The sequence below is a fragment of the Quercus lobata genome, chromosome 6, assembly GCF_001633185.2.
Source record: "Quercus lobata isolate SW786 chromosome 6, ValleyOak3.0 Primary Assembly, whole genome shotgun sequence".
Lineage (NCBI taxonomy): Eukaryota > Viridiplantae > Streptophyta > Magnoliopsida > Fagales > Fagaceae > Quercus > Quercus lobata.
The window spans coordinates 10331600-10343599 of NC_044909.1; the positions used below are offsets into that span (position 1 = coordinate 10331600).

At 31.6% G+C, this 12000-nt stretch overlaps 2 protein-coding genes across 2 annotated transcripts; one reads left to right on the plus strand and one right to left on the minus strand.

The window, feature by feature from the left end:
- Window positions 1-629: 629 nt before the first annotated feature.
- On the minus strand, window positions 630-1885 carry LOC115995024. The gene is made up of 2 exons (XM_031119426.1): window positions 1539-1885; window positions 630-1400 (listed from the first exon to the last, which is right to left on the minus strand). The coding sequence occupies exons 1-2, from the start codon at window positions 1623-1625 to the stop codon at window positions 903-905; spliced, it is 585 nt and encodes a 194-aa protein (XP_030975286.1). The 5' UTR covers window positions 1626-1885; the 3' UTR covers window positions 630-902.
- A 5982-nt stretch (window positions 1886-7867) lies between these two features.
- On the plus strand, window positions 7868-9318 carry LOC115950973 (RING-H2 finger protein ATL2). The gene has a single exon (XM_031068259.1). It carries the CDS (start codon window positions 8065-8067, stop codon window positions 9007-9009), a length of 945 nt encoding a protein of 314 aa, XP_030924119.1. The 5' UTR covers window positions 7868-8064; the 3' UTR covers window positions 9010-9318.
- Window positions 9319-12000: the final 2682 nt, after the last annotated feature.

Below are 12000 nucleotides of genomic sequence, written 5' to 3' on the forward strand. Positions count from 1 at the left end.
CCAAAAATAGAAAGTTTAATGTGTGCCCTTAGGGCACAAATTAACCGGACCCATAGAAAAATAAGTTACACAAATAATTCTTGCCAAACACACCATTCTAATAAAATTTTAAAGCACATCAAATACTAATACTAATGCTCTATTACAGGTTATGGAAAATGTGCTTAATTGGTCCCCTGCTATGTCCATTGACATCATAAGGATCTCCAACGTTCATATAATAGTTGAGATTCTATCTGCAACCACATCAACTGACGTCTACACCTGGCTACCTATGCCCAATTGAGATTCAACTATACACCTACAAAATTTGGACCCACACACACACTCACACACACAATAAGGCCAGGCCCACCACCTCGTACATTTTATTGGGCAATCAATCCAACAACCAATTAAGAAACTGAAATAAAAATAATAATAATACTAGAAAGAATTAACTCATATAAATCCATAAAACGGATTCTCAAAAGATCACAATTTTACATAGGTATCTGCCAAAAGCTGAGCAGAACTATTAAATCCTTTTGAAGTACACTCATATGATTCTGTCAAATGCAGTTTACAATTACTATATGATATAAAATAAAGTATTCTAATATAGACAAAAGAAAGAGGTGAGGGACGACTAGTCAAACCCACGAGTTGATTAGCTTTAGAAATTAACAAAAGTGAGCAACAAACACAAATGAGGAGGATACACCCTTCCTCCAATGGATCAAACAGCTTTGCAGTTTGCAAAAACAAAAATGGGGCAAACCCAAAAAGATAAAAAGGAACACCCCACATGATACACCAAACCAAAGTTGAGAAAACCAAAAAGCACCCATTTTTGATAGGATCAAAAGGCTAAAAATAAAAAGACATTCACATTAATTAGTAGCCTTTGAAGGGCTGATTTTTCAAGTGACCAAATATATAGGCATGGCCGAGGCAGAGAACCTTTGCTGCTGTACTTGTTGTTGCTCCATGTTCAGCTCTCTGAGACTCAAATACGGTATGTCCATCTCACCTTTCGGTGCCGGAGTCAAAGTTCCGGCGAGAGGACCAGAGGAGGGACGGCTCCGACTACTTGTGCGGTACGGCGTGGAGGACCCACTTGTGCTCTCGGTGATGTACACAGGCCCTGAAATAGAGGCTCTAAAAGCTCGAGCCCTGGCTTGATGAACATCCTCACGATCATGATCATGAACATGACCATGACCATGATGGCTATGGTGGTGGTTAATGTGGGTCCACTTCCATTTGAAGAAAAGGAAGGCACTTCTCCACCAGCGCTTCTTCTTAACCTTGTGGGTCTTCTTCAAGTCGTCTTTGGAAATGGGTTTTTGAAGCTTGAAGTGGATGGAGTCTATGGATCTTGTCGTTTCACGCTTGTGCTTCCTTGCTTCTTCTAAGACCTTGTGTTATTACGAGGAAATAGCAAGTGGGTCAGACTCTCCAGAAAACTTTATACACAAAGAGTTAGTATAGTATTCTTACATATAAGACTATGTCAAAGAAAAACAAAAACAAAAAGATGGAGTTTTTAGAGAGACCTGAAAGTAGTCAATTTGAGGATCAAAACCATAGTCACTGAAGTGTTGGGGTTCTGGCATGGGAAAGATGGGGGATTTGTTTGACATACTTTGTTTGTTTGTTGTTTTTCTTTGAAAGTGCTCTTTCTTTGTCTTTGCTTTGTGTTGTGTCAATGCAGCGTGCACGTTGTGGCAGAGGTCGGGGTTGGAAAGAGTGTGGAAATTGCAGAGAAAGGAGGGGAGAGGAAAGTAAAGGTGAGTGAGTGTGACCGTGTGAGAGAGGGGGAAGTGGAAAAGGTGATTTGGCTTTGGCTTTGGGGGCTTAAGAATGAAATGGCCGTTGGCATTGGCATGCCCTATTAAATGCAATTCCCATCTTTTTGACTTCCAATGCTACCCCCCTATTTATTTGCCACTATTTGTTATAGTATTACAGTATTAATTAATTATACACGCAATAAAGACTTAAGAGTCTCCCATAAAATAATAAAAAAATAATAAAAAAAAAAAGACTTAAGTGTCTGTTTGCTTGCAGTTGAAAGTGGAAAAATTATTATATACTTTTAGAGTATTATAAATATATATTATTTTCTTTCATATGAATAGTAGGTCCTATTAATTAAATTTATGGTGAAAATTACTACTTATGTGAAAGGGAAAAGTACGTATTTATAATACTCTGAAAGTAATAATTTTCCTAAAAAATGTAGCTTTAATTGTTGAGTTTTTTTCTTTTTTTTTTTTAAATTTATTTATTACTTTAATAGGTTATGGAAAAAGTTAACTGATGTCTTAAATCTTAACAATGACTAATGAGGATATGTTAGTGAACTTTTTTTTTTTTAATTATGAAAAAAAACCATTAATTGATTTTTTTTTTATTTTTTTTATAAAAATAGTATCAAAAATTTCTAAAAATTGTTCATTAACAAATACACTAAAGTTTTAATTAATATTTTACAATTTTAGATTTATCATAAAGAGTAAATTTTATTACTATTTTCGTAGAAGTTGAAAATTCAATTTTAATAATCTCAAGAACCTTATAACTCAATAACATAATTGTTCTATTTTATTATAATGGATGTGAAAAGTGTTCAATGTTTTGCAACTTTTGGGAGTGATTTTAGCTAAACAATTTATTTTCGTAACTAATCTAGATGATAACTTGTGGAACTAATTAAAATTAAGGGTGTTGTACTGCTCATATGGAATTTATCATTCATTCAAAGATGTAATCGGGACGTTTTCAATAATGTGCTATTCAAGTTTGTTAGGGACTTAATTGAGTAATAATATCATAACAACTTTGACTTCAAATGCATTACAATTAGGCTATGTGATAGTAATATCTTTAACAACAATTATGTAGTTAAATTGCCACATTTTGGTTACATCCAAGATTTGAATTCCTAACTCCTCGTAAACAAATAAATAAAAAAAAGAATTATTCCCAACATAGATGTTTGGTGCATCTGCAATAGAACCTGCACATTTATGAGATTTGACACAGCAGAATGAAAGCAAATTAATATCTCACCAACCAAAAAAAAAAAAAAAGTTTGAAGACCGAAGAGGGTTACTTTTGACCGAGTTTCGCTTATTTTGTTAAAATTGAAATATTTTTTACTGAAATTACAGTAAATAAAAGTAAAAATTAGTTGAAATAATATAGTGAAACCCATAAATAATATTAAAAAATACGATGAAACTCATAAACAATACTAAAATAAATTAACAAAAATAATTGTTGCCAAAACATATACCGAGTAATTTGAAGTGTTGAAAACTTTAAATGGCCTTTAAAGAGAACATCTGAACAATTAGAAGTTTAAACCCTCAGCATATATACATGTGACTGCATAGTCCAACCCCACGGGCCCAATCAAAAGGGTATATAATTCAATACCAATAACATGTAAACCAATATTGTAGTTAATTATTTTGTGTGTGTCATTCTCAAACTGGATTTATGCACAAACCTTGTCAGGTGTGGAATCTAACGAGAAACTGTTAGAAGAGCATAGAATAATGCGTATAGATGTTTAATTAAATTTTTCATCAATCTCAAAGTAATTTCTTAGTCAGTCTTTACCTTGTGGAACGGGAAGTCTAACTTCCACAGTTGCACCGCGTGGAGACTATATAATAGTAAATAAAATCATCACATACATACTCCAACACATGCTATGTAGAGATTTTTACACTACTTCCCTTTATTGGTGCTTGTTACCCAATTCTTGACCCGGCAAATCTAACAAATTCATGACATTTTCAATTTTTGAACAATTGGGAAGCAACATCATATTTAGCATGTGCAACCCATGATTAGGGGTGTGCATCAAACATTCAAACTCACTAACTTGATAAAATTGGTCTAATCCAACCCAACTAGACATCTTGAATTGGTTTTCATGAATTGAAAATTTATTTTGAGTTTCAAGTCAGATGCGTTTGAATTGATTTAATTAGGTGTTTTAACTTTTTTTTTTTCTTTTTGAGAAAGAGGTGTTTTAATTGGGAAACAACCTCATATTTAACATGTGCAACCCATAATTAGGGGTGTGCATCAAACATTCAAATTCACTAACTTGACAAAATTAGTCTAATCTGAGCCAACTAGATATCGTGAGTTGGTTTTCATGAATTGAAAATATATTTTGAGTTTTAGGTCAGATGAGTTTGGATTGATTTAATTAGGTGTTTTAACCTTTTTTTTTTTAGAAAGAGGTGTTTTAATTGGGAAGCAATCTCGTATTTAGCACGTGCAACCCATAACTAGGGGTGTGCATCAAATATTCCAACTCACTAACTTGATAAAATTGGTCTAACCTAACTCAACTAGACATTTCGAGTTGGTTTTTCATGAGTTGAAAATTTATTTTGCGTTTAAGGTCAGACGAGTTTGGATTGATTTAATTAGGTGTTTTAACTTCCTTCTTTTTTTTTTTAATTTTTTTTTGAGAAAGAGGTGTTTAAACTTTTAAGAATTAGTTTTGACAAATTTGGAAATTTGACATATAATTATGTGAATTATAATAATTTATTAAAAATGTAATTAAGTAATTAATGAAAGTTTAAACTTTTTTTTTTAGCAACACTACTTCAGCAATATTTTCACAACAAATCATAGGTAACAAGTTATTATTAATTCTATTTTTTTTTTTTTTTTGTTTTGTTTTGAGTAACGTTATTGATTCTAATCTAAATATACTACTACAATTACATTTTTGCCACCAATAATAATCCACCACGACATTCCACTTAAGATTTATTGAGAAACTGTTGTAAACAAAACATAACATTTTTTTTAATTAATAACATATAAAACATGTAAGTGCTGTCAACCGAATTAATTCAACCCAATGTCATGTCAATTGCGTTGAGTTGGCTTCTACATTTTAGGTTGAGACTTGAGAATTTCTCAAACTAATCCATATAGACTCTTACCCACAATGTTTGCTTACTCTTTTTTTTTTTTTTTAGGTAAAAGATAGAAGTATTTATTGATATAACCAAACACAGTTACAAAGTATAAGCCCCGTTTAATCAATCTTAAAACAGGGGAATAAAGGAAAACTAATACAAGCTTAAAAACTCCAGTTTTTGTTGAATTTAATACAAACTTACTCTTACGTGTATTCCCCCTGCCCTCTCTGGCAGGAAAGAGAGTTACTAACATGAAAATGAAATACAATAGAGGGTAATAATTATGCAAATCACAAGGATCTCGATATGGTAATAAATTCATTGACAAGGTATGGTAATAATTTAAAGAATAAAACGAGTTCAAAACTTATCTCCTCCCTTAGGGATAAAGAAAAACCATACTTTGGGCTTTCATGGAGACGATTATGGACCCAAAAGCCAGACAGTATTTATTGTCTCGATGGCTGAGCAATGGACATGAGCTTCACGTGAACGCCACATTTTTTTATGAATTTTTGATTATTTGGAAACCAAATTCATCACTGCTCACAGTCACGGATAGAACGATAAAATAATTTATTGAATATTGAATAGGAAGATGGACACGGGCTTCATCTGCAAAATTATTAGTTAGTATTATTATTATTATCATTGCTAACCTTCTATGACTATAAGTTATACTGAATACATTATCTAAAAAATGAGTTACATATGAACACGGCGAAGAGAACATACCCTCTCACATGTTTCATGCATACGATTTGTGAGAATCGGAGACAGACACTCTTAATGAGACCAAGTTCACATGTGTTGACTATTTCACATTTGTTGAAAAAACAAATGCAAATAAATAATTGAAGTCTTATGATGTAAATCAATTAGCCTTTTTGGATTAAGGTTTTGTAATTTGTTGTTGATAATGATATTGTCCAATTATAATGTACCACTTCAATGAGTTGGGAAAAAAGAGGTTGCATCCATGGTTATGAACTCCAAAATGACCAGGATCGAACGAGTGACCATGTGAATTGATACTTAAGCCAGTTCGGTTGTTTAATTGGACCATTTATGCAATTGAACCAATAAAACTTAGTTAGATTCAATAGGTTTTTGGCAACTCATGCAAACCAGACATGTTGTTTTCAAAACCCAATTTATTTTGTTAATTTGACCAAAATTACTTTTATAGGTCCATTGTAGAATCATTTCCTGAATTTGGAGTATAATGAAAATAATGGATTTCATATTGAGGTTGATGTTGAACTTTTTAATAAAGATTTATTTTCAAGTTTTAGCTCATATCGTAATCCATATAATTAGAATAGTTAGTGCGTTATGCAATTTTCAAAGATTGTAATTTTGGAATTTGAGATATGATTTTATTTCTATAATTTTGAGACATATATTGTAATAGGGTTTCATTTAGAAAACATTTGGCTACAATTCTCTAAAGTCCTTTTACTTTATATTTTATATTGTTGTTGCCTGAGAAAACTTGAGTTTGAATTATATCAGGTGGTTAAAATTTTAATTTAACTGGCAATTCAGGGGTGCTTATTTATTTTATTTACATGTTTATTTTATGATTTCTCAAATTTATTTATATATTTATTTAATTTTGCAGTTTAAACTATAGTTCATTAGAGCGTGGGCATCACTCTCACTCGGTGGCCTAATAGGTGATTGATCAATGGTGTAGGACATTGGGCCTATTGCAGTCTTTTTTTTTGTCTGGGCTTTATAGCAATTACGTCCATTTTGATTGGGCCCAATGAACCCGTTATATCAGCCCAAGCTAACGTAGACAACATTATACTGCAGAGGTAGCCTTAGCAATACTTTGTAAACCAAATTCGGTCGTTTTGTGGGAAAATATGTAAAAGATTCAACTATAAGTCTATGAGTATGACCCAACCAACCTTGAGCTAAAAATACATTCAAAAAAAAAAAAACATAGGACCTTTTTTTTTGTGGTTAAACCTTCAAAGAAGGATTATATTATAGAGGAATTGGAAGACATAATCTCCATCACCAGTCTTAGTCAATAGAAATGCAGTCATTTCCTGTAATACGAAAGTCTATCTATATGGTACTTATTTCAGTTCGCCAATTAATATAATTCGTTGTCAATATGTAATAATGCACCCTATTTTCTACTTCGTCATGAAGAAAATTCTGAATCCAACCCCTTTCCCACTTTATTTCTTTATCATGTCACAACATATCTAGGTAACTCTATTATAAAATTATTCTTAACCTTATCTTTCGATTTTCTAATAAGTGAATTAGCTTTCATCACATCATTTTATGTATTTAAAATATACCGACGTCAAGTCAAATAATTCCAAAAACCAATTTATATCTTTTGACTTGATGATAAAAACCGATTATCATGGACCAAAAATCATAAATTAAAATTCTATTTTATATATATAAATAATGATGTATCAAAAATTCGATATACTTATAAAAAAAAAAAATCATAATTTTTGCAGCAAACATACCAAAATCCTAAAATCTTTAAAACAAGAAAATATCTCATATATTGAATATACATTTACATTTCATTGTGTGGACTCTACAGTTGTGAAACTTGCAAGCTATATAAGTATATATATTGATATAAATGATGTATTATTGGATTAGGATCTTCTAGAGTTATATTAGAATACATTTATAATTATTGCTCCAAATTCTACCTGGATTTTGTAAATTTTTACACAATAGCAACAATTTAATTAGATACCAAAACTATTATTATATAATTAATTAATATCAATTTTTGAAAAAATTTTCTTTTTTAGAAGAAAACAAAAAGGGAAGGACATTTTAGTAAATTCAAAGGGAAACCGCGTCAAGCGTGGCGTCCGAATGAGACTTTAAGACTGCAAATAGCTGAGCAGTCAAGAGTAGCGAACCTTTTAGAGAGACCATATAGCTACATTTCCCATTTTGAAACTATAACCCCGAAACCCTCAAGAACTTTCCTTCTCCTTACCAATATATAAACCTCTCTATCTCTCTCTCTCTTTTCATTTCTAAATCCTCATAAACCTAAATCCTTCTCTCTATCTTTCTCTCTCAGACTCAGTGTCTCTTACACAAACGAAACACAACAATGGGTGACTCAGATCCAACAAGTAATCGTTATTCAGGCCAAACCTACAACTACGGGAGTGGCAGGGGCTACGAGTTGAGTGGGAAAATAATGCTAAGTGCGATAGTGATACTGTTATTCGTGGTGGTTCTTATGGTCTGCCTCCACCTCTACGCGCGCTGGTACTTAATCCGGGCGCGTCGTCGCCAATCCCGTCGCGCACGCCGCAGGACACGGATTGTGTTCTACGTAGACCCTTCTAATCCAAACAGCGGCAACGCCGTGACCGTCTCCGCCGGCGGCACGCGTGGGCTCGACGCGTTTGTCCTCGCGTCGTTGCCTGTTTTTGTTTACTCTGAGAAGACCCACCCGGAATTGCCCGAGTGCGCGGTTTGTTTGTCCGAATTCGAAGAGAACGAAACGGGTCGGACTTTGCCCAAGTGTAAGCACAGTTTCCACATTGGGTGTATTGACATGTGGTTTCACTCTCACTCCACCTGTCCGCTTTGTCGGTCAGCGGTTGAACCGGATCAGGAGAACACAGACCAGGTCGTTATTTCGATTAACGAACCGGATTCGGGTTCGAGTTCGGAGTTGTGCTCCGATTGTCAGCATGAGGATGGACATACGGGTTCGGGTTCGGGTCCGGGTCAGACATCGTCTTCAGGTGGGTCGAGACTAAAAGATTTCGCGGGTGTGAGTATTGAAATCCCGAGGAGGAACGAGAATTTCAGGGACGAGTTCTCTGACTCGCCGGCGAGTCAAGGCGGGTTTAGATCGCCGATGAGTCGCATGTTGTCGTTTACGAGGATTTTAAGCAGAGACAGGAGGTCAAACATGTCGTCTCCGACAGTGGGAAACGTAGAAGTGAGTTGTGGTGGTGCTACTACTGGGTCAGTGAACGAGTCGGACGTTGAGCGAGAGACTCGGCAAACTCAGAGGGAGAACTCGGAGATGACTCGGTGAGTTATAATAGTTTAAAGAAAGTGATGCGGGCGGTGTTATGTGATCGAGGTTTGAGAAAAACGACAATGGGAGACTGTGTTGATGAGTCTATGGACATCGGTACGATAAATCGGATTGAATAGTGAATACGTGGCAAATTTCGGTTTGCACTATAATTGTCGCAGCCTTGGGTCCAGTGAGAATGTTTGACCCGTGTATATAATTTTCATGTTTGATTGATTTTTTTTTTTTTTTCTCTCTTTTGGAAATAGAAAATGAGTTATTTTATTTTATTTTATTTAAATTTTTGGATCTTGTTGTTCTCAAGTATTTACTGCCGGGTACTTTATTGTTTGTTTTGCCTTTGGTTAAAATTGTTTCATAGTGCCTCAATGTTTCGAATTTAAACACTCCAGAGTTTAATTAATTTTCTCCTAGTCACTAAAAAATGTATTTAAAAAAAAAACTGTTTCATGCTCCGGGCTTTACTATTATGAGTTTGATTTGGGGAAAAAAAAAATCAATTTATAAATAAAGTAAAAAATTCCTTAAATTGATTTGTATGCTATTGCTTTAATTTCATTTTCTTAATATTTGAGCATAATTTGATTTTGTATTTTAAAATAATCAAATTTATACATACAAATTTTTTTATTTCATAATTTGCTAGTGTTATGTTATGAATGGTTAACATAAAAATAAAAGTAATGTTATATAGTTGGTTCATGTAAAAGTGGTTATGAATAGATAAAAATAAAAGTAATGCCGTATAGTTGGTTTCATATGTAAAAATGATTATGTGCTAGTAATATCTGTCATTTTTTTAGAAGTTATTGCATACCAAAAAAAAAAAGTCATTTTAAAAGGTGGAAGAAGTTGTTAGCAAAGTTACTTGGAAAAATTAATAAAATTATCATTTAATGAATATTAAATTTTCCTTGACTTATGAACACGAGCCTTTGACTAAACTTCATTCTAAAAAGAGATAAATGCTTACTTTCACTATTTTTTAACTGAAATTTCATTTTGTTTTTATAAAATATTGTCATATCACTCACTAACTAAATAAAATGTAGAGATTAAAACTCATTATCATTTGACATTATATATTTAAAACAATAAAAGATGTTTAGCTAAAAAAAATACTGGAGGTAAGCCAAATCTAAAAATATATATGCTACGTTCACAATAAACCATAGATGGTTTGTTTGTTAAACTTACTTATAAAAAAAAAATGACAAAGTTTAGTTACAAAATTGGTTGTAACTTTAGATTACATCTTTACCCAATATCTTTTTATTAGAAGTGAATTTTGATAAATCCATTATTGAATTACATTTTCTTTTTATATCTTCTATACTTGCAAAATTTCTAGAAAATTAAAGATAAATAGCTATATCATTAATAAATTTTATAAATTACAAATTTTTGTAATTTAAAATTATGCATAATATATAAGCTTATTGATCATATAGTAAATAATATTCAATTGACACAAAATTTGATGTGTATTAAGAGCATATAGAACATGCTATTTAACGGTTAGATTTTCAAAATACGTAGTGATATTTATTTTACTAAGTAAATAATTATTTGCCAGTAATGTCTATCATTTTTTTAGAAGATAATATCAAGCATTTCAAGTGCAGTTGGATACCAAACAAAAAAAGTCATTTCAAAAGGTGGAAGAAGTTGTTGGCAAAGTTATTTTGAAAATTTAATAAAATTATCATTTAATGAATATTAAATTCTCCTTGACTTATGAACTTAGGGCCTTTGGCTAAACTTCGTTATAAAAAAAAGATAAGTTTGGCTTACTTTTAGTACTTTTTTTACTAGAATTTTATTTTATTTTAATGAGAAACTGTCACGTCATTCACTAATTAAATAAAATGTGGAGATTAAAATTCACTACCACTTGTCATTGTATATTTAAAACAACTGAAAAAATTCAATTAAAAAAGTACTAGAGGTAAGTCAAACCCAAAAGGGATATGCTACGTCCACAATATTTTCAGAACAATCCATAGGTAGTTTGTTTGTTAAACTTACTTATAAAAAAAAATGACACAATTTAGCTACAAAATTTGTTGTAGTTTTAGGGCACAACCTTACTTAATATCTTTTTATTAGAGGCAAGTTTTGACAAATCTACCATTGGATTACATCTTCTTTTTATATAATATCCTCCATGCTTGCAAAATTTCTAGAAAATAAAAGATTGATAACTATGTCATCAATAAATTGTTTAAATTGCAAGTTTTTGTAATTTTAAATTATGCATAATATATAAGCTTATAAATTATATAGTAAATAATATTCGATTGACACAAAATTTGACATATGTATTAAAAGCATGTAGAACATGCAATTCAACAATTAGATTTTCAAAATATGCAGTGATGTTTATTTTACTAAGTAAAATTATAGCATTAGGTTATAACCAGTTTTGTAGCTAAACTTTGTCTAAAAAAAACTTATATATATTAAATATTACTTTAAAAAAAAACACTCTATTAATAAGTTTCTAAACTGTTATAAATTCAGGTGCATTTAATAGGAAATTAAATATTACATACATATAAAGTCAAATTATATGTATATATATATAAATATATATATATTAGCATTCCCCTTACCATTGGGTTCAGGTAGCCATCTATAAACACTTGAAGAAAAGTGTATACAAACCATTACGAGTTTGTTGTACAAAATAATAAAATAAATTATTAGCAAGTGTATTTAATAAAAAAATGCCATATAACTTATAATTAAATATTTATTATCCCAAAAGCATGCCTCTTGCCCTTGGATTTGGGTAACCATCTATAAACACGTGAAGAAAAGCATATACAAATCATAACAAGTTTTCCGTGCAAAATAATAAAATAAATTATTAGTAAGTGTATTTTAAAAAAAATGTCGTATAACTTATGATAATACTTAGAAAATCAGTAGACTGGATGGCACGGATTTTGATGATTTTGAGGGCTTGAAAAAGAAAAAACGAAA